Source organism: Nelusetta ayraudi, unplaced genomic scaffold (assembly GCF_046127955.1).
Source record: "Nelusetta ayraudi isolate G7.1 ecotype Tasmania unplaced genomic scaffold, CSIRO-AGI_Nayr_v1 ptg000221l, whole genome shotgun sequence".
NCBI lineage: Eukaryota > Metazoa > Chordata > Actinopteri > Tetraodontiformes > Monacanthidae > Nelusetta > Nelusetta ayraudi.
Genome location: NW_027466270.1, coordinates 478,471 through 498,612, shown reverse-complemented (window position 1 = coordinate 498,612; position 20,142 = coordinate 478,471). Strand labels below are relative to the sequence as shown.

Genomic DNA, 20,142 nt, shown 5'->3' with positions numbered 1-20,142 from the left:
ACCACCTCTCACCTGGAGTTATGGCCTGCCATTTGTGATTTGATGGTTTTGTAGAACGTGTGCTGAGCAGATGCTGCCACCAACCAGGAGGCCCAGCTTTCCTCTGCAAAGGTTTTCTGTGGGCTCTTTCCAAGGCGCACGCGTGAACATTGAGAGTCTGGCCCGCCGGGGTTTAATGAGCTCATCGCTGAGGCGCAAATAAAGAGGTGCTCGGCTCTGATGGCACAGCGAGGGGCTCCGACTTGAATCGCATCCGTTCGATCCGATCGCTCCTTGGATTCACATTCCTTCCTGTGCAGGATTTTTTTTTTTTTTTTTCTCCCGTGCACGTGCACGTGCGGCATGTGCGCCGGCGTCGGCCAAAAGAGGCTCCGCTCGCCGCCTGATTGGCTACCTGCGGCGCCTCTTTGATGGGCTGGATAACAGCCTCGTCGAGAGGCGATGGAGAGACGGAGAGAGAGGGAGCGGGAGAGACGGAACGACGACCCCACCCCCCCACCCCCCCACCCCCCCTCCTCCGCCGTCGTCTCCCTTTTTCCTCCCTCCTTCTCCGAGCGGCATCCGTCGCACTGTCTCGCCGTCTCCCACGTGCCACTTCCTCCAGACTTAACAAGATGCCGGGGGCGGAGAACGGGTGGTGGGGGGGAGGGGGGGGGGGTTCACACCAGAGCGCACCCAGAGGAAATTTTTGTTGGAAGAGTGAAATCTAAACGGGCGCTGATTCATCCGCAGATGCTTCCGCCGCCGTTTATTTAGGCTTTGCTTCTAACCCTTCCCCCGCCCCCTCCCCCTCCTGCAGCAGCTTCTCATCACCTGATGAATTCACCCCCACCCCACCCCCCCACCACTTCAGTCGAACGGAGACAGACGACTTGATGAAGATGAAAATCATGAGTCATCGCAGCAAAAAAAAAAAAAAAAATCAGAAAAAAAAGCGAAGCTCGCTTGAAATTGTTGCCCCGATTTGATGATCACATGACGTCGTTTGAGACTAAACTGCGACGTTTTTTTTTCCCCCCCCGACTCTCGTCGTGTCCATCGGGCAGCTGGGCAGGTGTCAGCGAGGGGTGTTTTTAATGGGAACTGCCCATTGGTACGACCTCCTCATTACGGTTAGGATAGGAGGCCATTGCAGGTTGCAATAGGAGGCCATGTACCCCCCCCCCCCCACACACACACCCCTCAGTGTTTGTTCAACAGGTGGTTCTCCCAGGAACAGTCCTGCAGGTGTTGTTGGTCCATGAGCATTCTTGCATCATGGAGTCAGCAGTTTCTTTTCCTCCACTGTAACGATACACTAAAGCATAACAGACCATCACGGGGTGCATTCAGCTTTATTTTTCCTGTAAGTGGCGATGAAATGCATTTTCCAGCCACTTGATTTGGGAGAATGTTCCATTGCTTTGTTGGCTCAAACAGCGAGTCAGCCCATCACACGGTGGCGACGCGCAGCGAGGAAGACCCGCCGATGTTCCCGCTTCTTCGCTAACACAATGTTTCCAACTGTTCTAATTCTTCCGTCCCTTTATTTTTCTCAATGGGCAGGACTTCCTCACGGATCTGATGATGTCCGAGGTGGATCGCTGCGGCGAGAACGAGCACCTCATCTTCCGAGAGAACACGCTGGCCACCAAGGCCATCGAGGAATACCTCAAGCTGGTGGGGCAGAAGTACCTGCAGGACGCCCTCGGTGAGACACCATCTCTTGGTTTTCACGTTTTTTTCTTCTTCTTCTTCTTCTTCTTCTTCTTCTTCTTCTTCACCGTCCGTGTCGCCGCCCCGGGAGGAAGCCCACTCTAACCAGCGAGTTTTCGCCGCAAACCTTCTGAATCATCTGAATTCTTTACTGCGAACGTGATGTCACGTTCCTCCCAAGGTCACTCTAGAGCAGCTACTTGGAAAAAAAAAAAGAAAGAACGCACGTTCTTAAACGAGTATTTTCTTTTTGTTCGACGTCCGGCGGACTCGATGACTCAAGGACGGCAGGCAGACTGTTCGTCTCACAGCCGACCGGAGGGGAAACACTATTATTTGTTCCACCATTTCTGTTATGAGCATAACCTTGTTTCCAGCCTTCCAGGCCCCCCGTCCCCCGTCCCCCACCCTCCCTCCTCCACCATCGCGTGTCAAACCCAGAGTGCGACCAAGGACAATACGTAGCTTTGGCAACGAGCTCCTCGTCCTCTCCTCTCCCGTTCCGGCTCTTCTCCTCTCTCCCGTCTCGCGGAAAACAACTTTAATTATCGAAAAACAGAGAGCGCAGACACTCGCACGAGCTCGCCTCGATGTGTCGGTGCTGAAAGGGACAAAAAGAAAGAAAGAAAGAAAGAAAAAGTATGCGGCGTCTCTTCATTTCGTTTGCCTTGGCGCCTTTTCAGGGGAGTTCATCAAAGCCTTGTACGAGTCGGATGAGAACTGCGAGGTGGATGCGTCCAAGTGCTCGTCGTCGGGGGACCTGCCGGAGCATCAGAGCAACCTGAAGATGTGCTGCGAGCTGGCCTTCTGCAAAATCATCAACTCTTACTGGTGAGCGCTTCCCCCTCCCCAGTCGCCGTCTCCCCGAGAAATTGTAGCTCAGCAGTGGTCCAGAGACGCCGTCGCCGTAATTCTCCCGCTGGTGTAAATTCTTATGAAACAACACGCGAGGAAAAAAAAAAAAAAAAAAGCAGTCGGAGAAGCGCTTACAAGACAATATTTCGAGCGCCGTCTCCTAGAAACTGGCTTTCGTCGCCGGGGACCTTCGTGGCAATTAAAACAATGCTTTGAGGGAGCTTTTAATTGGGTTCCATGAAAAGTGATTTATGAAAGACATCTGCCGCGCAGAACCCGGAGTAAGAGGAATACCGAGCGAGAGAGCTTCGGAGAAATGAAATTCTGAACTCTTCTTCTTCTTCTTCTTCTTCTTCTTCTTCTTCTTCTTCTTCTTCTTCTTCTTCTTCTCTTCGCAGCGTCTTTCCGCGGGAGCTCAAAGAGGTGTTTGCGTCGTGGCGGCAAGAGTGCAGCAGCCGCGGCCGGCCGGACATCAGCGAGCGTCTGATCAGCGCCTCGCTCTTCCTGCGCTTCCTGTGCCCGGCCATCATGTCGCCGTCGCTCTTCAACCTGATGCAGGAGTACCCGGACGACCGCACGGCGCGCACGCTCACGCTCATCGCCAAAGTCACCCAGAACCTGGCCAACTTCACCAAGTGAGTCGCTCCTCCGACTTGAGTCTCCTCAGCGGTCCGAGGGAAACGTTCCGTTTCACTCATCTTATTCAAAGATTTTCTCACAGAAACATTTCTGTGGCACCGATGAGTCAGCGGGAAAAACATGGCCCTCTCCGCCAATTTGTAACACCGAAAAACACGCATCAGAACTTTCGTCTGGTCAGGAAGCTGGACATCAGTCCGTAAAGATGCGTTTCTCTTGGTCCGGTTTGGTGACGCCCCCCCGCCCCCTCCTCTCTCTCTTTCTGTCCCAGGTTCGGGAACAAGGAGGAGTACATGTCCTTCATGAACCAGTTCCTGGAGCACGAGTGGACCAACATGCAGCGCTTCCTGCTGGAAATCTCCAACCCGGACACCATTTCCAACACGGCGGGCTTCGAGGGCTACATCGACCTGGGCCGGGAGCTCTCCACCCTGCACTCCCTGCTGTCCGAGGTGGTGTCGCAGATGGATCAGGTACTGGCAAGCCGCATTATGCGAGCGTGACCGAGTGTCTGGAACAACTCTTAGTAGAGCAGCCACTTGACTTTTAATGTAAGCTGGGCATTTGGTATTCTTTTAAAAAAAACTTCAGCAAAAGTTGTTTTTTTTTAATTTTTTATTCCCGCTCCGAAGTCACACGAGAGCCTCGGCGAGAGGTTCCTGAGTGCTTCATTAGGGGTTGTTTATCGCGAGTGCGGCACATCCGCGGAGCATCGGCGCGAGCTGCAGGATGTGGCCCCTTGCCCCGACTGCATAATGATGTTTATTATGCATCAATCAATAACGCATTATTGCATTATGTAAGAGCGCGCTGCCAAAGCCTCGGCGGCAGGGTGAAGCATATTAATGGGTTCTACAAGGACATGTACATTAACTCTGGTGGCAGATGGGAAGCTGATAGTCATTAGGTGGAATGGATTTTTTTTTTTATTCTTTTTATTTGAACACAGCAAAGCAACGGGGGGGGGGGGACGACATGAAATACAAAAAAAAATGTTCAAGAGTTTCGGCGGGGGGGTTTTTTTTTTTTTTTTTTTTTGGTCTAACAGCGACTTGCGTCTCTCCCTGGTGGTTCTTGACAGAGTGCAGCCTCCAAGCTGGGCCCCCTGCCCCGGATCCTCCGGGAGGTCAACGTGGCTCTGTCCAACCCGTCCAGCGTGCACATGACAGCCGGCCTGTCGGCGGAGCGCATGGCCTCGCCGCCTGCCGAGGCCAGCTGCAGCATCTCCTCGGGCCTGCAGAAGATGGTCATAGACAACGACCTCTCAGGGTAGGGAAGGGCACGCATGTCTGGGTCTATGTTTTACACTGCAAAGAGCATTAATAGAATAGAAAGAAAGGCGTCTGATCAAATTGAATGCAATCGGGGGGGGGGGGGGGGTTCACTTTAACTTCTTCACCGGCTTCAAAGCATTGCCAATAATCATTTTGAACCCTTCAGAGTAAAATATGTTTGTCTTTAGAAATGACAAATGAACCCATCCATCCATCCATCCATGTTTCTACCTTGGCTTCTCTAGGAGCTACAGGCAGTTCAGTCACCTGTTAGCCATAATGTGCATGTCTTTAGACTGTGAGAGGAAGTGGGAGGAGCAATTCCTTTGGTCGCTTAAAGTAGCGCATCTGAAATGTCACTCTGTACGCAGATGACACTGTTCAAAATCAATACAGAATCCAACACTGGCTGTAACTCCTCGGATGAACAGATTGTCTTACAAAAACATTTCTGTTGCATTGACAAGTCAGGAGGAAAAGAACATTTCCCTCTCTGCAAGTTTTTAAAGTTTCCCCGCAAAACACGCACCCAGAAGTTTAATCTCGTCAGGCGGCTTGACATCGCTCACGTAAAAAAAAATGCCTGAATTGCCGTCTCGCTTTGGGGATAAAACGCCCCGAAGGCCGTCTCTTGGTCTGGAAGGTTGTAATGGAGTTCTTCCATTAGATTACCGCTCTTTCAGAGAGAACACAACAAATACATCACGACGGCTGACTAAGAGTCCTCGATAAAGACTTGAAGGAGCTACTTTCTGGAAAAAACAACCCCGGCGCTCGCCGCTCTAAAGTTGAACCGCCCGACGGCAGCGGCGATGACCTCCTCGACCCCCACCCCCCCACACCCCCACAACCCCCACGCTTGTTCACATCATGAAGCATGATGCGCGCCTTCACTCCCGCCTCATCACTTATTCTGAAGTGGCGTTCGGCGCTTGGCGAGAGCAAAGTCAAGGTGACACTCACAGAAGAGAGGAGCGTGTGATTAATCGGTAGACAAACTGTGTCAGCAACGGCAAACAAAACCTCCACAACGCCAGCGGACGGACGGACGGACGGACGGACGGACGGACGGACAGGAAGCTGAGTGGCTAGCATCGTTACGCTAATCAGGACTCAGCAATCAATACGGCTAATTAGGTGAAGTCCTCGTACGATGACCTGCTTTCAGACCCGCCTCTGTCTTTTTTTAAACTTTATTATCGTTACCATTCACCGGTGCATTAACAACACATGCACGCTCGTCTCTGTTGTTTGCTGCGGCCCGGCGAGCCGCGGTCGGGATGAGTCCCACCTAATGGCTTCTCGTCAGCGAGGCGACGTGAAGGGTTGGAGCGAGACGGCGGAGGCGCTTGCCAAGGATGGAGGGAAGGGGTGAAATTGAGCAGAATTGAAAGAGGGGACGGGAAGTTTGGTGGGAAGGGTAATGGGGAACCGGGGGCAGGGGGGTGGGGGGGGGGGCGTGACGCGAATGAGATATTATTGGGAGATGAATCACGCCTGTCAAGGTAATCGTCCCCCGGGCCAACCAAAGCCTCCTCCGGCTGCGGGCTGGAGCGAGGATCCGCAAGACAAAGCAAACGAGTGGTGGGCGGGGGTGGGGGCGGGGCAACACAACACAAAATGGAGTCACCCGATTAGGTAGAAAAAACTTTGCCCATGCTAACTCACCGCGACAGTCGCGCTCCAAGAAGTTGAGGGTATCATCTCGTATTTCCTGGTTCCAGGTTTGGGTTCGACCCGGGTCCACCGTGTGGTGTGGACGGATTAATCTAATTAATCTGAATGGATTAATCTGTCCCGGCCCACGTTTTTAAGACTTTCCCCCTCTTCCTGTCGTCCCTTTCAGATTAGTGGACTTCACCAGGTTACCCTCCCCCACCCCGGAAAACAAAGACCTCTTCTTTGTGACGCGGAGCTCCGGTATCCAAGCCTCGCCGGCGCGCAGCTCAAGCTACTCGGAGACCAACGAGCCCGACCTGGGCATGTCCAACGGCAGCAAGAGCCTGTCCATGGTGGACCTCCAGGATCCCCGCAGTCTGGAAGGCGGTCCCGGTCCCGGCTTCTCGGACACCCAGGGCGAGGTCTCGGCGCCCGGCGGTGGGGGCTGGTCGGCCAGAGTCTCCACGGGGGGCCCCGGCCTGAGGCGGCTGGGCCAGATGCCCTCCACCCAGAGCATGGAAGGCACCCCGGGGCGACCCGCACAGCTGCTGGCGCCCCTCTCCTTCCAGAACCCGGTCTACCAGATGGCGGCCTGCCTCCCCGTGTCCCCCCGCGGCATGGCCGACTCGGGCTCCGAGTGCCACAGCTCCGTCAGCTCCCACAGCAACAACGAGGACGGCCCGGTGACGGCGGCGGCGGCGGTGGTGGGCAAACACGCCCTCCTGAACCACGGCGGCGGCGGCGGCGGCGGCAGCGGGGACGAGTACGCCCGGCGCTCGGGCGAGTTCAACCGCCGGCAGCTGTCGCTCAACGAGACCCCGCACCAGCCCGGCGTCCCCAGGCAGAACAGCGCCGGCCCCCAGCGGAGGATAGACCAGCCGCCGCCCCAGAGCGTCACCCGGGGTCGCACGCCTCCGGGCATCAACAGCGGCGCCTACCCCCGCCCGTCCTCCGGCAGCATGATGACCTCGTCGCCCGACTGGCCCGGCGGCGGAGGCGGAGGCGGAGGCGGAGGGGGCGGCGCCCGGCTCCGACAGCAGTCGTCGTCCTCCAAGGGGGAGAGTCCGGAGACCAAGCAGCGGGGACACCACAAGCAGGTAGGGCGATGTTCACAGTCACATGACCCGCCCGATTATTACCGCTGCAGACAATTCTCTCCAACGTCATCACACAGTTACTGCAACGACCTTTAAAAGTGCCTTCACACCATCTGTGTTCCTGACTCCTCATCACCACGCAGGATGGAAAATCAAAAAATAACTCAGAGTCATTAAAATAATGCATTTGAATTGCGCGGCTAGCGAAAACAACCCTCCTCGAAGCTAGCGCGGCGCCGCGGGCACGCGCACGCTAACGCTCACACCGAGGTGTGCTTGGATCTGTGGGGCTGAGCTCGAAGACCAGAGTGCGTCTCCATCCCTCATGCCGCTTTATTGGTGCATCAGCTCCTGCTTTTTTTTTGTTTGTTTGTTTGTTTGTTTGTTTGTTTGTTTTGTTTTGTTTTGTTCCCGTTGTTGCCGCGCTGTTATTGCCACCAGCTCCCCCCCCCCCCCCCCCCGCCTCCCGCCCCCCTTCCCCCTCTTCTCCTCTGCCTGTCCACTCGCAAAACAGCTCATGTGTGTTTGTGTGTGTGTGTGTGTGTGTGTGTGTGTGTGTGTGTGTGTGTCGGTTTCACTAGGCCCCCTCCCCAGTGAACCCCAGTGCGTTGGACCGCACAGCAGCCTGGCTGCTGAATATGAATGTGCAGTATTTAGACCATGAGGGGCTGGAGGCGGAGTCACTGAGAAACAGGGAGGATCTGACTCAGGTGGAGAAGGTAACTTGCCCTCCCCCATCTGACCTTTGACCCCAACCAATCTATCCTCTTTTCACCTCAGCCCTCGAGCCCCGCCCCCTCTCAACTCCCCTCTCAGGTCTGTCCTTCCTTCCTCCTTCTTGTTCTTTCCTCTGCCTCATCTGCCCTCCTGTGACACACACACACACACACACACACACACACACACACTCTTTCTGCACCAGTCTTTCCATTTGAAATCCACGCTCCCTCACAATAAAAGGCACACTGCATTTTGTTTTTGTTTGTTTTTTTAAAGTCAGTCACTTGACAGGCAGACAAACCTTTTGACGACTCACTCGAAAAATTTATTTATTTTATTTCACTTCCTGTGTTTGGTGCCTTTCCGAAGAAAAACAGCGAGTTTGTTCAGTAAAAAAAAAAAAATCACCGTTACTGTAAACCAGTGTGGAAAATTATACTAAACACTATACATGATACAATTTATATATACATGTATTCTTTGAATTTGAAAAAAAAAAAAAAAAAAAATCCAATTCATGCTTCAGTGCGTTCAGGGAACAACAGCAACACCTTTCTATTAGCGGTTAGCTTCGCCATCAGCTAGCGCAGCAGAGTTGCCCGCCTGTTTTACCATCTTTGGTGTGATTAAAACAGCCAGTAGCAAGTGTGCATGTCTGTGTGTGTGTGTGTGTGTGTGTGTGTGTGTGTGTGTGTGTGTGTGTGTGTGTGTGCTACAGTGCGAGTGTGTTGTTGTAGTGCGTCTGCGTGCACATGAACATTGTTGGGCGCAGCGTTCACGTGCGACTCAACCTCTGCATGCTTCTCTTCCCCGGCGAAAACCCCTGCAGCCGTTTCGTCCTCCTCGCTGCCCCCCATCCCCCCCCCCCCCCCTCCCACCCCCCGCCCACCTCCTCCTTTTCCCTCTAGTCCGTAATGAACACAAACCTGTCATCCTCGCATAGCTCCGGCTTTATGGAAGCCAGCCACGCGGGCAAAAAAAAAAAAAAAGGAGTGTGTGTGTGTGTGTGTGTGTGTGTGTGTGTGTGTGTGTGTGTGTGTGTGTGTGTGTGTGTGGTGGTGGGGGGGTGGGAAAGCAAAACCAAAGAAGGCAATAACTTCAGACTTAACAAAGGCGCAGAGGACGTCTTAAAAATAGCAGCGGAGCGGCAAAGAGAGGAGGGCCGGAGAGAACGGCTGCTTAGAGACGAGCTGCAGGCTAATGGTCCATACAGCCCAAACAATATGAAGCCTCGTCTGCTGCTGCTGCTGCTGCTGTGAGGAATGATTCACAGGCTGTGTACTGAGATATTTAGCAGAAAATAGGCATTCATCTCCATGTCCAGTCAGTCACATGATTAGATTATGTTTGAATCATCAGTAGTAACGGGGGGGGCGTGGGGGTGGGGGGGTAGGTGGGGGGGGAATAGATGAAGGATTTAAAGGTCCAGTGCAAAAATCTCTTTTATTTTGTCGTCTGACTTGTAGGATTTTTTTTCCGAATTTTTTTTTTTTTTTACGAGAAATTCTGTGGATTTTCTATTTTTTTACACATTTGTTCTTTTTCGGTTTCCAACGATCGTATTGAGTTAACGCGCCAGACGCTGCTTGGAACCGCCGCTGCGACCGACCGCCGTCGCTCCGCTGCTGACGTCCCCTTCGCCGTCCGCCGGCGTTCAGACGTGCTCATTAACAACAAACGGCGTCCTGTCGCGATCGACGCGATGGAGGGGGGGGGGGGGGGGGGCAAAGAAGATTAGAACTTGTCTGCGGAAAAAAAAAAAAAAAATTTGTTTAACGGTAAACAACTCAAAGGCGGCGACGTGGAGCAACTTTGCGCAGCAGCGCTAAATATAGCTGATTGGGCCGTTTGATGCTCCCCGCTTTTCACACGGCGGTTAAATAAAGATCGGAAGAGAAGGATTTTAGTTTTTTAGTTTTTTTGTTTTTTTGTTGACGGCTTTCAAGAGCTGCTTGATCTCTTCGGAGGCGACCTTTGACCCCTTGCGGTCCAGACAGATGGAGAGGATGCTGGAAGCAGAGGGAGGGAGAGCGTAGGACCCCGGGGGTCAGCGGCGGGGTTAAACTAGCATTCATCATGGTGTGTGTGTGTGTGTAGGGGTGGGGAGAGGGGGGGGGCACTCACACACACACACACACACACACACACACACACACACACACACACACTTTCCAGTTGATATTCTTGTTTACATCACGCCTCGTATGAGGGATTTTATCTCCACGGCGCCGGACTGAAATTGCACATGACGTACACTGAGGCCCCCCCGAGGGTGCAGCTCTATTTTCCTCTTAACAACCAACTGCAGCCGAGCGCAGACGACTTTGAATACAACAAAGAAGGGAACAAAAAAAACAAAAAAAAAACCACAAACACGTCCAGAAGTCTTGTGTCACCCGACCGGGGAGCTGTGGGAGGTCGCTATCGCAGGGGGCGGGGGTGGGGGGGGCGATGATGGGGAAAAGCGTCGCAGTGGGCAGAAGAGTGACAGGTGGAAATGAGGAGGAGGTGACGAGGATGGATGGAGGACGGGCAGCGTGTAATTGGACGTGATGGTTCAGCCTGAGCTGTGATCGCAGCCGCCGCTGCTGAATCACCAACAGGCTCCACTGCATTCAGGAGCGTAAAGCACATGGGGTGTGTGTGTGTGTGTGTGTGTGTCTTGCGTAATATCTACTACACGTGAAATCACGAGTTAAAGGGACCGCGTTGAACGGATTTGCTTCGTCACGCGTGTTAAAGGTGTCGCTAAACTCCTCTCGCCCCCGGGAAAATGTTTGCAAGTCTGACTTTTGTGATGTCAAAAAGGGCACCGACGTCGGCTCAAAACACCCTTGGGGCTTCAGCAGGAAGCTGTAAACAGAGGGCTAAACGTGCCGCCTTCTCTCCAGATGCTTCAGTTTGCTGACACTCGCTGACCGATCGAAGCCGCGGCCGCCGCGGCTTTATTTCCCTTTAGTCGGGAGCTTGTTATTCCTCCGCTTGACTTCTCCACTCATCCCTTTGTGAAGATTGTCTCCACTCTCTGGGATCCCGCTGAGGCCTGGGAGAGATTTTCTCCGCTCGGCGCTCAAATTCTGGTCTTGAACGTCCCGCGCTGCTTCCAACCCGTCTGGAGGGATCCACCTTCAGCTTCCCGCTGTCCCTTTCTCTGCTCTGCCGCGCCCCCTGCAGGCGAAGTGCACCAACGTAGCGGCTGATATTTAATGTTTTGCGCTGAGAAGTTTTGCTTTTGAAAAAAAAAAATAGATACGTTAAAGTGCGATAACACAAAATAAAAATACTCCTCCAAACCAAGCGTTAGCATTAGCATTAGCATCTTCTGGTCGGCGGCAGCGGTCAATTTCTCTCAAGTTTCTGAGAAACTACTTCAAACCAAGCGTTAGCATTAGCGTTAGCACCTTCTGGTCGGCGTCAGCGGTCAATTTCTCTCAAGTTTCTGAGAAACTACTTCAATCCAAGTGTTAGCATTAGCGTTAGCATCTTCTGGTCGGCGGCAGCGGTCAACTGGTCTCGGATCGGCCTCGTCAAGCCTCTGCCTCTCTGCCCAGTACCAGCAGGAGATCGCCGTGCTGCAGGAGAAGCTGCGGGCGTCCGTGCAGAAGCTGGAGGAGTACGAGGCGCGGCTCAAGGGCCAGGACGAGCAGGCGCAGAAGGTGCTGATGGAGTACCAGGCCCGGCTGGAGGAGTCGGAGGAGCGTCTGCGGCGGCAGCAGGACGACAAGGACCTCCAGATGAAGGGCATCATCAGCAGGTGAGGAGGAGGAGGAGGAGGAGGAGGAGGAAGAGGAAGGTAAAAGTTCATCTCTGCTCTTTCCGCTTCAACTCAATCTGATGCCGTGTGCAGGCTGATGTCGGTGGAGGAGGAGCTGAAGAAGGACCACTCGGACATGCAGGCGGTGGTCGACTCCAAGCAGAAGATCATCGACGCTCAGGTCAGTTTTGCAGCGGGTGTCGATCGATAAATCAATCAACAGACGCATTTCAGATTCGTTCCTGCCTTCTTTTTCTTCTTCTCCCGCCCCCCCCCCCCGGAGGAAACAGCGAGATGTTTAATTCATGGCTCGTCTCAGCTCTGGCAACTGACAAGCCTGAATGACCGAGCAGCCTCTTATTTTTTTTTGGTTTGTTTGTTTTGTCCCCCCCCGCACCCCCGCACCCCCCCATCCCTTCAAGCCTCCTCCCACGTTCTCCCGTTACCAGACGCACATTTACAGACGTCTCTCCGGGTTTTTTCTGTCAGCGCCGAGCTCAGTCCGTGATCCGTTCCCACTCATAGGAAAAAAATCCATCTTTTTTAAAAACAACAAAAGCAAAACAGAAAGTGCGAGTCAGGGGGGGGGGGGGGGGGGGTTCAGTTTCCAATTGCGGACGTTGAGTGGCGTGCCGTTGGAAATTCAACAAAGTCGGCATTGCCGGAAAAAAAACGAAACAGTTTTTTTTTGTTTGTTTGTTTGTTTTTTTGAAGAGGATGGGAAAAGTGGCGTTTTGCGAGCAGATGTTAAGAAAAAAAAAAAAAAAATGCTAATGCTGATCTGCGGAGAGGAACGTCACCGTGAACGAATCTCCTTCACGCCCCCGGTGACAGGATTTGAAAACAACAACGGTGGCGCAATTAAACGACACGATGAGTTTCCCCCCCCCCCTCCCCGGTGAATTTTATTTTATTTTTTTTCCGAAGACGCGGACGTAAAGTTTTCCCAAACACCGACGATTTCAACGCCGACTTCTCAACGCGGCCGAAGAAGACTCCGATCCTGAGAGCGCTCTCCGCAAATTGGTCCCAATTGATTTTTTTTTCTTAATCCCCCAAAACTTTTCAAACATCCGACCTCAAAAAACTGCTTCCTTTGGCTCATATCTTTGAAAGTAACGGAATGAAAAAAAAAAAAAAAAGAAATGTTTTTTTCATTGGATAAAATCATCCAGCAGATATCGAAGCTTCAGTTTTTATCAGCTGCAGCCGTAACACTTTTCTGTAGCCACAGCGTGTGTGTGTGTGTGTGTGTGTATTGCGTGTGTGCGTGTGTGTGTGTGTGTGTGTGTGCGCTTCTCTAAAACGGCGTCGGTGTCGTCCGCAGGAGAAACGCATCGCGTCGCTGGACGCGGCCAACGCTCGCCTGATGAGCGCCCTGACGCAGCTGAAGGAGCGCTACAGCATGCAGAGCCGCAACGGCATCTCGCCCACCAACCCCACCAAGCTGCAGATCACCGAGAACGGCGAGTTCCGGAACAGCAGCAACTGCTAGGCGGCCGGCCCGGTGGGAGCGGCCGAGCGGGTCGAGCGGGTCGAGCGGGCCGAGCGGGTCGAGGACGTCTGAGGGGAGCGAAGGAAAAGAGAGAGAACGAAGAAAAGAAAGTCTGGAAACGCAGAGAGGAGAAGAGGCTGTTTTCCAGGCTCGTGAGGAGGAGGAGGAGGTCACGTGACAGCAGACGAGAGGGGGCGGGGCTAAGCCTGTACATATATTAGTGAGACTCGAGAGTTTGACTGTCAAAACATTTGGAAGGGTCGGATGTATTGCAGTCGCGTGGACGCCGTTCAAACAGCCTGCCTGAACCTGGGACAAACCACTACACACACACACACACACACACACACACACACACACACACACACACACACACACACTCGACGGTCACTCTACTGTAGCAGCGCTCCTTGGATCCTCTCTCTTTCTTGACATCCTGCTTAGGCCCCCCCCAACCTATTTGTCCCCCCCTGAAATATACACAACACGTGGAATATCTCCATTCATCCATCTAAAGCCCGGCAGTAGTGCCGGACCACTAGATGGCGACAAACAGGAAGTCAGATTCCCTGAAAAGAATGCTACTGCGGGTTTCGGAATCTTTATTATTTATTTATTTTTTTTCCCAAAGTGAAACAAAGAGAAAGTGGACGGACGGAGTCGTTGGGCTTCAACTTAGCAGCCGTGATGTCATCGATGTTTGAAATGATTTTCACCCCCCCCTTCCCCCCCTCCCCCCTGTGTTTTAATCTAAAGTCCTTTGCAGAGAACCAAATATGATCTTAATAAGAGAGAAACATATATTTTAGTCCAGAAACAAGTTTTATCTCGTCGTCCCTGTGTGGACACACCCAACAACCTCACCCCCTCTCACCCCCTCTCACCCCAACTCACCCCACACCAGCCTTCCTTCCCTGCCTAGTGCACTTTGTGAGAATCTATTGGTACACGAAGCGCCTTAAACAGAGCAACGACCTTGATTTGATCCCAGAGCTCCCCCTGTCTGCCAGAAAAAGAAATAGCACAATATACTATACTGTGGATTTTATTTTGAAAAGGATATAGAAGTTTAAAAAAAGAAAGACTAAATACACGCTAAATTATATGAACGCGAGAGTGAAATGGAGTTTATGTGATATTATATTGATGAAATTTAACATAGATGTATGCGTTCTTTTTCTTATACAAGTAGAGTATACACACGTACCTGTGTCTATATTTGATAACGTCAAATGTAAAAGCAGCCCTTTATTTAGGAGTGAGATCTTAGTTTTTAGCTTCTTCTTCTGCGGCGACGATGGAAGACAGTAGCTTGTTTTAGAGCCGGCCGAGGAGGAAGAGGAAGAGGATGAGGAAGAGGAGGAAGACGACCACGCCCCTCAGCTGTCTGTCACTCCTTCTGTGGAACCTCTCTCGCTCGGCCTCCTCCTCGCTCCGGCATACGATACGGAGGGGGACGCGTCGACACACAATCAACCTTACTGCAACACTGGACTGTTGAGCCATGCTTTTAAAAGAGAGAGGAAATATATATATATATATATATGTATATATATATATATATAGATATAGATATATATATACACACACAAACACACAGATATATATCCAAACAGAAGGGACAAATGGCCTCCGGGACCACAACGTGTTCCGTCTGACGCTCCAAACTGTGACTCTCTCTCTCTCTCTCTCTCTCTCTCTCTCTCTCTCTCTCTCTCTCTCTCTCTCTCTCTCTCTCTCTCTCTCTCTCTCTCTCTCTCTCTCTCTCTCTCTCTCCGGCGGCGGCATTCATCTTGCTCGGGGGTTTTTTTCCCCCGCCGTCGAGCCGCCCCTCTTCATCCCTCTTCATCCCTCTTCATCCCTCGTTCCTCTGAATGTGAAGGTGCTCGCTGGCACTCGGCCCCGACAGGAGCTCCTTACCTTTTTTTTTTTTTTTTTTTTCCCTTAAGCCAACCCCAAGCCTCGCCGTTGTTGCTCGAACGAAACCCTGCTGCATCTGTATTTTGTATATTTTTGTATTATTACGGTTGTTTTCACCACCCTTTTTTTTCTTTATTTTTTGTACCTTTAACAGACTTCGGACATCCGAGCGCGAGGCTCCGCATGCCCTTGCATATGCTAGCGCCACCGTCTTCTTGCTTTTCTTTTCTTTTCTTTTTTTTTGCCGCTAATCTAAAGGCGATGAGGGTGACGACGACGACGACGACGACGACGACGAATGGCTTTGCTGCAGACATATACGATGAATATATATTAAGAGTGTATCAATAGGCTGGAGGGCCTAGGAGAGTGTAAATAAAATGCTGACACTATTTTTACCTAATGTAAAACAGAGCTTTTTGTAAATGTATCTTGTGCTCAGACTCTGCTGTACTATGATGGATATTGTAAATACGAGATATACCCCCCCTGCCCCCCTCTATTGGCTTATCTGTCCTCACCAGGTAGAACTATACAGTAAAGATAAAAAAAAAGAAAGAAAAAAAAAAACTGTCAGTGTTTCTCCCTGTCGAAGCTTCTATTATTTCTCACGGAGAGTATAATACAATTAGCCGAGAAAAAAACAACTGATTTAGTCGGAGTTTAACCGTCGGGATGTGGAGGATGCATCGGTGATTTCAAGCCAAGTCGAGTGCGAGGAGTCTTGATGAGAATCGCAAGCACAATCCTGTTGTTTTGTTGTTTTTTTTAGTTTTTGTTTTCTCGTCAGTCGAGCTCTTTAATTGGGCCGACTAGAATTTAACATCTTTTGTTGCTTTCGCTCAACACCGATCACAGTGTTCAGAAACATGGCAAAATGGAGAACATCAGGACTGAGAAGTCCAAGAATTGAATAAAAACGTTGCTGTGAAAATAAAAATCACAAGAATATAATAATAACTAAGGATGTCAAACCAAGGCGAGCTACGCTACCTTTTACCGAAATAAACGAAGTGAATCCTGTCAAAGTGAGGAATCACAACATTTTAACGGCCAGTTCCACTCAAACGTGAGCAAAACGAGAAAAAAAAAAAGGCACGACTTCCGTGACTTTTCTCCACGTGTGTGCTTTGGAAGCAGCGGTGTAGCATTTTAGCAAAGCGGTGCTAAACAGGTAGCTGTTCCAAAAGTAGCTCAAAACGGTTGAAAAGTTTGACGGTCTAATCGATGTTGCTCGTCAGTTCCTACTCGTGGACTCGTGCACCTGCATTAATGTAGCGTTCTAGCTAAATGCTTGCCTACATACACACAAACTGTTACCTTATTCAACCCCTTGTTCTGTGAGCCTACGCAAAGGAACTCTACTGGACTCCTGAATTGTACGCTCTTCAATCAATGCAGTACCCATAGAGTCCAGCAGAGGGCTGTTTTTTTTACCTTTTCCGCGAAAACAATAGTTTAGCATACCCGTCGTTTAGTCGAGTCTCAGCAAAATTAGCAGTTTTAGCTTCGAACAGTGATGTAAATTCATGAAAAGCTGATGTAAGGCTGACGTCGATGTTGCACCGGAATATGAAAACAGACGATGCAACCAATTTTAAAAACTAATTTGACTTTCTTTCTTCTTTTTTTTTAGCCATTAATTATGAATACCATCCATGCATCCTCTACAGTTTTTGACCTCAGTCTCAGAATTTTAGAAAAAGAAATGATAAAAACAAACAAACAACACAGGAGAGCACCCTTCACATCATACAGTCCAAGGAAAAGGGTCAATCAAAAGATATTAAAGCTATAAATAAAGTAAAAGATGTTGTATGTTTTCTATTATCTTGTAGAAAAATACTTTTGTAAGTATGTTGAAAGTATAAAGTATTTGTTGAACAACTGCTTCCTTTCGACGACGGCAACAAAAACAATAATGTACAGAGGAACTTGTGTTGACGAACATGTGGCTGTGCAATTCATGTACATTTGCAACTAGACCTATTAAAGTTTTATTTAGCTATTTTAAAACTTCACCCGCTGGTCTGTGTCTCAATTCGAGTCGCGAGGACCTCAGTAACGGGGGAAGCAAGTCGAACATTTTGTATCCTCAAATGAAATGAGCTCGGAACAATGCGACTCCATGACGGAACTGTGAGCTGTTTCGAGTCTGCCCCTCTTTGGGAGGGATTGTACGTTTGTTTTTTTTTATCAGATTGGTTGTTTGCTTTGATCCGATTTCAAAGTGCGTCAATGTATTTGTGCGATGTGATTCAATTGGCGGGGGGACCCTGTCGTCTCCTATCCAACTTGGGGGCGACCGTCTCGCAGCTCCACACGACTTGGAAGAGCCAATGGCCGGCAGCAGAAGAAGGGCAACGTGCGCCAGAAATGAACTCGGCGAAACTTTGTGAGCGAGCCCCAGCAAGATGCGTTGGCGTGCGAGACACATTTCACCAGTGGGGCGCAAAAAAAAAAAAACACACAAGCGCACAAGGCAAGTCGTTACGCCAACATGTGCCACCTTGCACACTTTCGCACCGTGCGCAGTTTACACTCCGCCGGAGCGCCGGAGTTATGCAACGCGTCTTACTCGCACACTTCTGAGTCCGACTGTAAACACGGCTGAGCTGAATAACGGACGAAGCGAGTGAGCTGCGGCTTTGTGTGTGCGGTGCCGACTTAATTTTCCTCAGTGACGGTACAAACACATGTACGCTAGCATGCGCGTACATACGTGAAGATTTCATGTTATTTTGGACTTTATCCAGCATTTCATATCCTCAAGTAATCCACGGTATATGTTTTTACAAGTGTATCATTTCTGCAAAGTGAGGCCGATTTACTTGCGCTTGTAGAGTTTGAGGAGAACCAACTTCATCAGGTTTTACAGAGCCCAGCGATGCCAGGCTTCCTGAACGAACATATGCTCGGGCTAGCGGTCCAAAGGCGGAGGGCTGGGAGCGCCGGCTCCTCTGAGCTTGACCTACATTCTGCCTTATTGTTATCCCCCACTGTTGGAAGAGAAGAAAAACTGCTCCTAGGACTTAAAAAAAAAAGGACCTTGTGGAGCCGGTCTCTTTGCGCTGAGCCCAACCGAACCCAGACGACTACTTGCGCTCTCAGAGGCCGGGCGGATGCGGCCGGTCCTTTGTGTGGGATCCTCTCGTGTGCGTTCTGTGCACTGTTGTTGTTGTTGTTGTTGTTGTTGTTGTTGCCACTTAAATCGGAAAATGCGTTAATTGCTCCCGGCGAGCCGCACTTGTGCCTATGACCGAAGTGGAACACAGCCCCCCCCCCCCACCCACCCACCACCCCTCAGGGGCAAAGGCAAAGCTTTCAGGACTAATCTGAGCAATGGGGGGGAGCCGTAAAAACACTTGTTGACAAAGAGCCTTCACACGGCTTCAGGTTCCCTTGTGGGCCAGCACTGCACTGGATACCCTGGCAGGACTTGTAACAAGGTGCTTTTAAATAGTTATTTCATGGAGAAACCTTTAAGGCTCCTAGGGTTCAAAAGCACAGCGTAAAAAAATAAATAAATAAATAAATCGCTGAAAAAAAAATCAAGGCATTGAATTTGGAAATGACAATGACGGAAGGATTCAAAACTTCCCAGAAAGGGTCGACTCTCATCAACACTCAAGGCTGTTTTTTTGCACAATGAATGGCCTGAATGTTTTAAAATGGCCGTTTGTGCCGTTAGTATTCTTACTATTTTATGGCTTTTATAGCTTTTTAAAAATAGTTTTTGCACAAAGACTCTCGTTGATTCCGACGGACAAACAAAAGATCTGGACCCGGAACCAAAGTGAAAGATATCGATCGGAAAAAACAAAACGAAAAACAAAAAACCAGACGGCCGACCTAAACACCTTCACAGACACACAAGTAAAAAAAAAAAAACCCACGCTGCGCTGAGAGAGCCGACTGAAGGTGTCGACTCTCTGGGAGAAGCAAACCAAGTGAGCAGTCAGAACCCAACCCCACCCCTTTCTGAGCTCGGGGGCCGGGCTGACTGCCAGCAGCTGAGGGAAGATCACAGGTGCAGCCGGGGACTCCTCGATTAAAACCCCCCCGCGACCCAGATTTCGCCTCCGACCGCGACGCAGGTGAGATTTCTGCGCACGACTTTCAAAAACTTAGCGTTAAACTAAACTAAAATTTGTGCTTTTTGAATTATTTTCCAATTTGAAAGGGAGACGTGAACCGCAGAGTCAGACGCAGTCACCAATCAGAGTGAAGCGCTGCCGAGTGCACGCGTCCCCGCAGCAGTGCCGGAATCATCCACACGGTGACAAACAGCGGCGTCTAATGAGGCCACGGGGGGGGGGGGGACAACCGAGACGGGCAAAAACAACAGGGAGTTTTAACAGCAGATTAGCTTCCGCGAGGGTAACTTTCCATTAGCAATGTGAGCACGTGCACAGTGTGGCGGAGGAAGGAAACGCTGCAACGCTCTTCAGTCAAGAGAGTGAGGTCACACCTTTATTGATGTCTTTATTGCAGCTCTATGATGTGATCAGACAACAGACGCAGTTTTTTTTTTTACCTACCAGCAGGTGGAGCGGGAGGGTGGGAGGGGGGGGAAGTCTCGACGTCGGAAAGTGGCTGTTGTGTGCGTAACGCCGTGCGCGCGACTGCTCTGACGCGGACGCTGGGTTTACTTAACGTCACGGTAGTTTGTCAGAGGTCGCGTCGAAACTGAGACGGGAACGCAGGTTCTCCACCGACCCACGTTTTCGTCCAGACGGCAACATCGCGCGTCGCGTCCCTTCCTGTGCAAAACGTACAAGAGTTGTTGTGCAAATTGGGGGAATATAAGAAACGCACAAAGGACGGACGCCTCCCCCTCCTGCCTTTGCACCCTTTTGTGTGTGTGTGTGTGTGTGTGTGTATGGTGTGAATGCGTGAATGCGTTTGGAGTGAAGCTGAAGCGTCTAATGGAATCCCTGAAAAGAAAGTGTGTGTGTGCGTGTGTGTTCAGTGTCGTCGGACAAAAGGTGAGGGGAGCGGACGGCAGCCCTGTGGAATCCCTCCGGACATGCA

General features: G+C 50.9%; 1 protein-coding gene across 8 annotated transcripts in view; it reads left to right on the top strand.

Annotated features, from left to right (window-relative positions):
* LOC142881874 (disabled homolog 2-interacting protein-like) overlaps window positions 1–13,229 on the top strand; it is a 98,273-nt gene extending 85,044 nt beyond the window's left edge. For 7 of the 8 annotated variants that reach the window (XM_076016285.1, XM_076016288.1, XM_076016287.1 and 4 more), the window contains 10 exons: window positions 1,546–1,690; window positions 2,379–2,526; window positions 2,949–3,185; window positions 3,461–3,662; window positions 4,271–4,458; window positions 6,310–7,219; window positions 7,801–7,938; window positions 11,491–11,693; window positions 11,787–11,874; window positions 13,021–13,229. In XM_076016285.1, coding sequence (XP_075872400.1) covers window positions 1,546–1,690; window positions 2,379–2,526; window positions 2,949–3,185; window positions 3,461–3,662; window positions 4,271–4,458; window positions 6,310–7,219; window positions 7,801–7,938; window positions 11,491–11,693; window positions 11,787–11,874; window positions 13,021–13,188 — 2,427 coding nt within the window. In that variant the 3' untranslated portion in view covers window positions 13,189–13,229. The remainder of the gene's footprint in view (window positions 1–1,545; window positions 1,691–2,378; window positions 2,527–2,948; window positions 3,186–3,460; window positions 3,663–4,270; window positions 4,459–6,309; window positions 7,220–7,800; window positions 7,939–11,490; window positions 11,694–11,786; window positions 11,875–13,020) is intronic. The other variant, XM_076016286.1, reaches the window with a different exon arrangement.
* The last annotated feature ends 6,913 nt before the right edge of the window (window positions 13,230–20,142 follow it).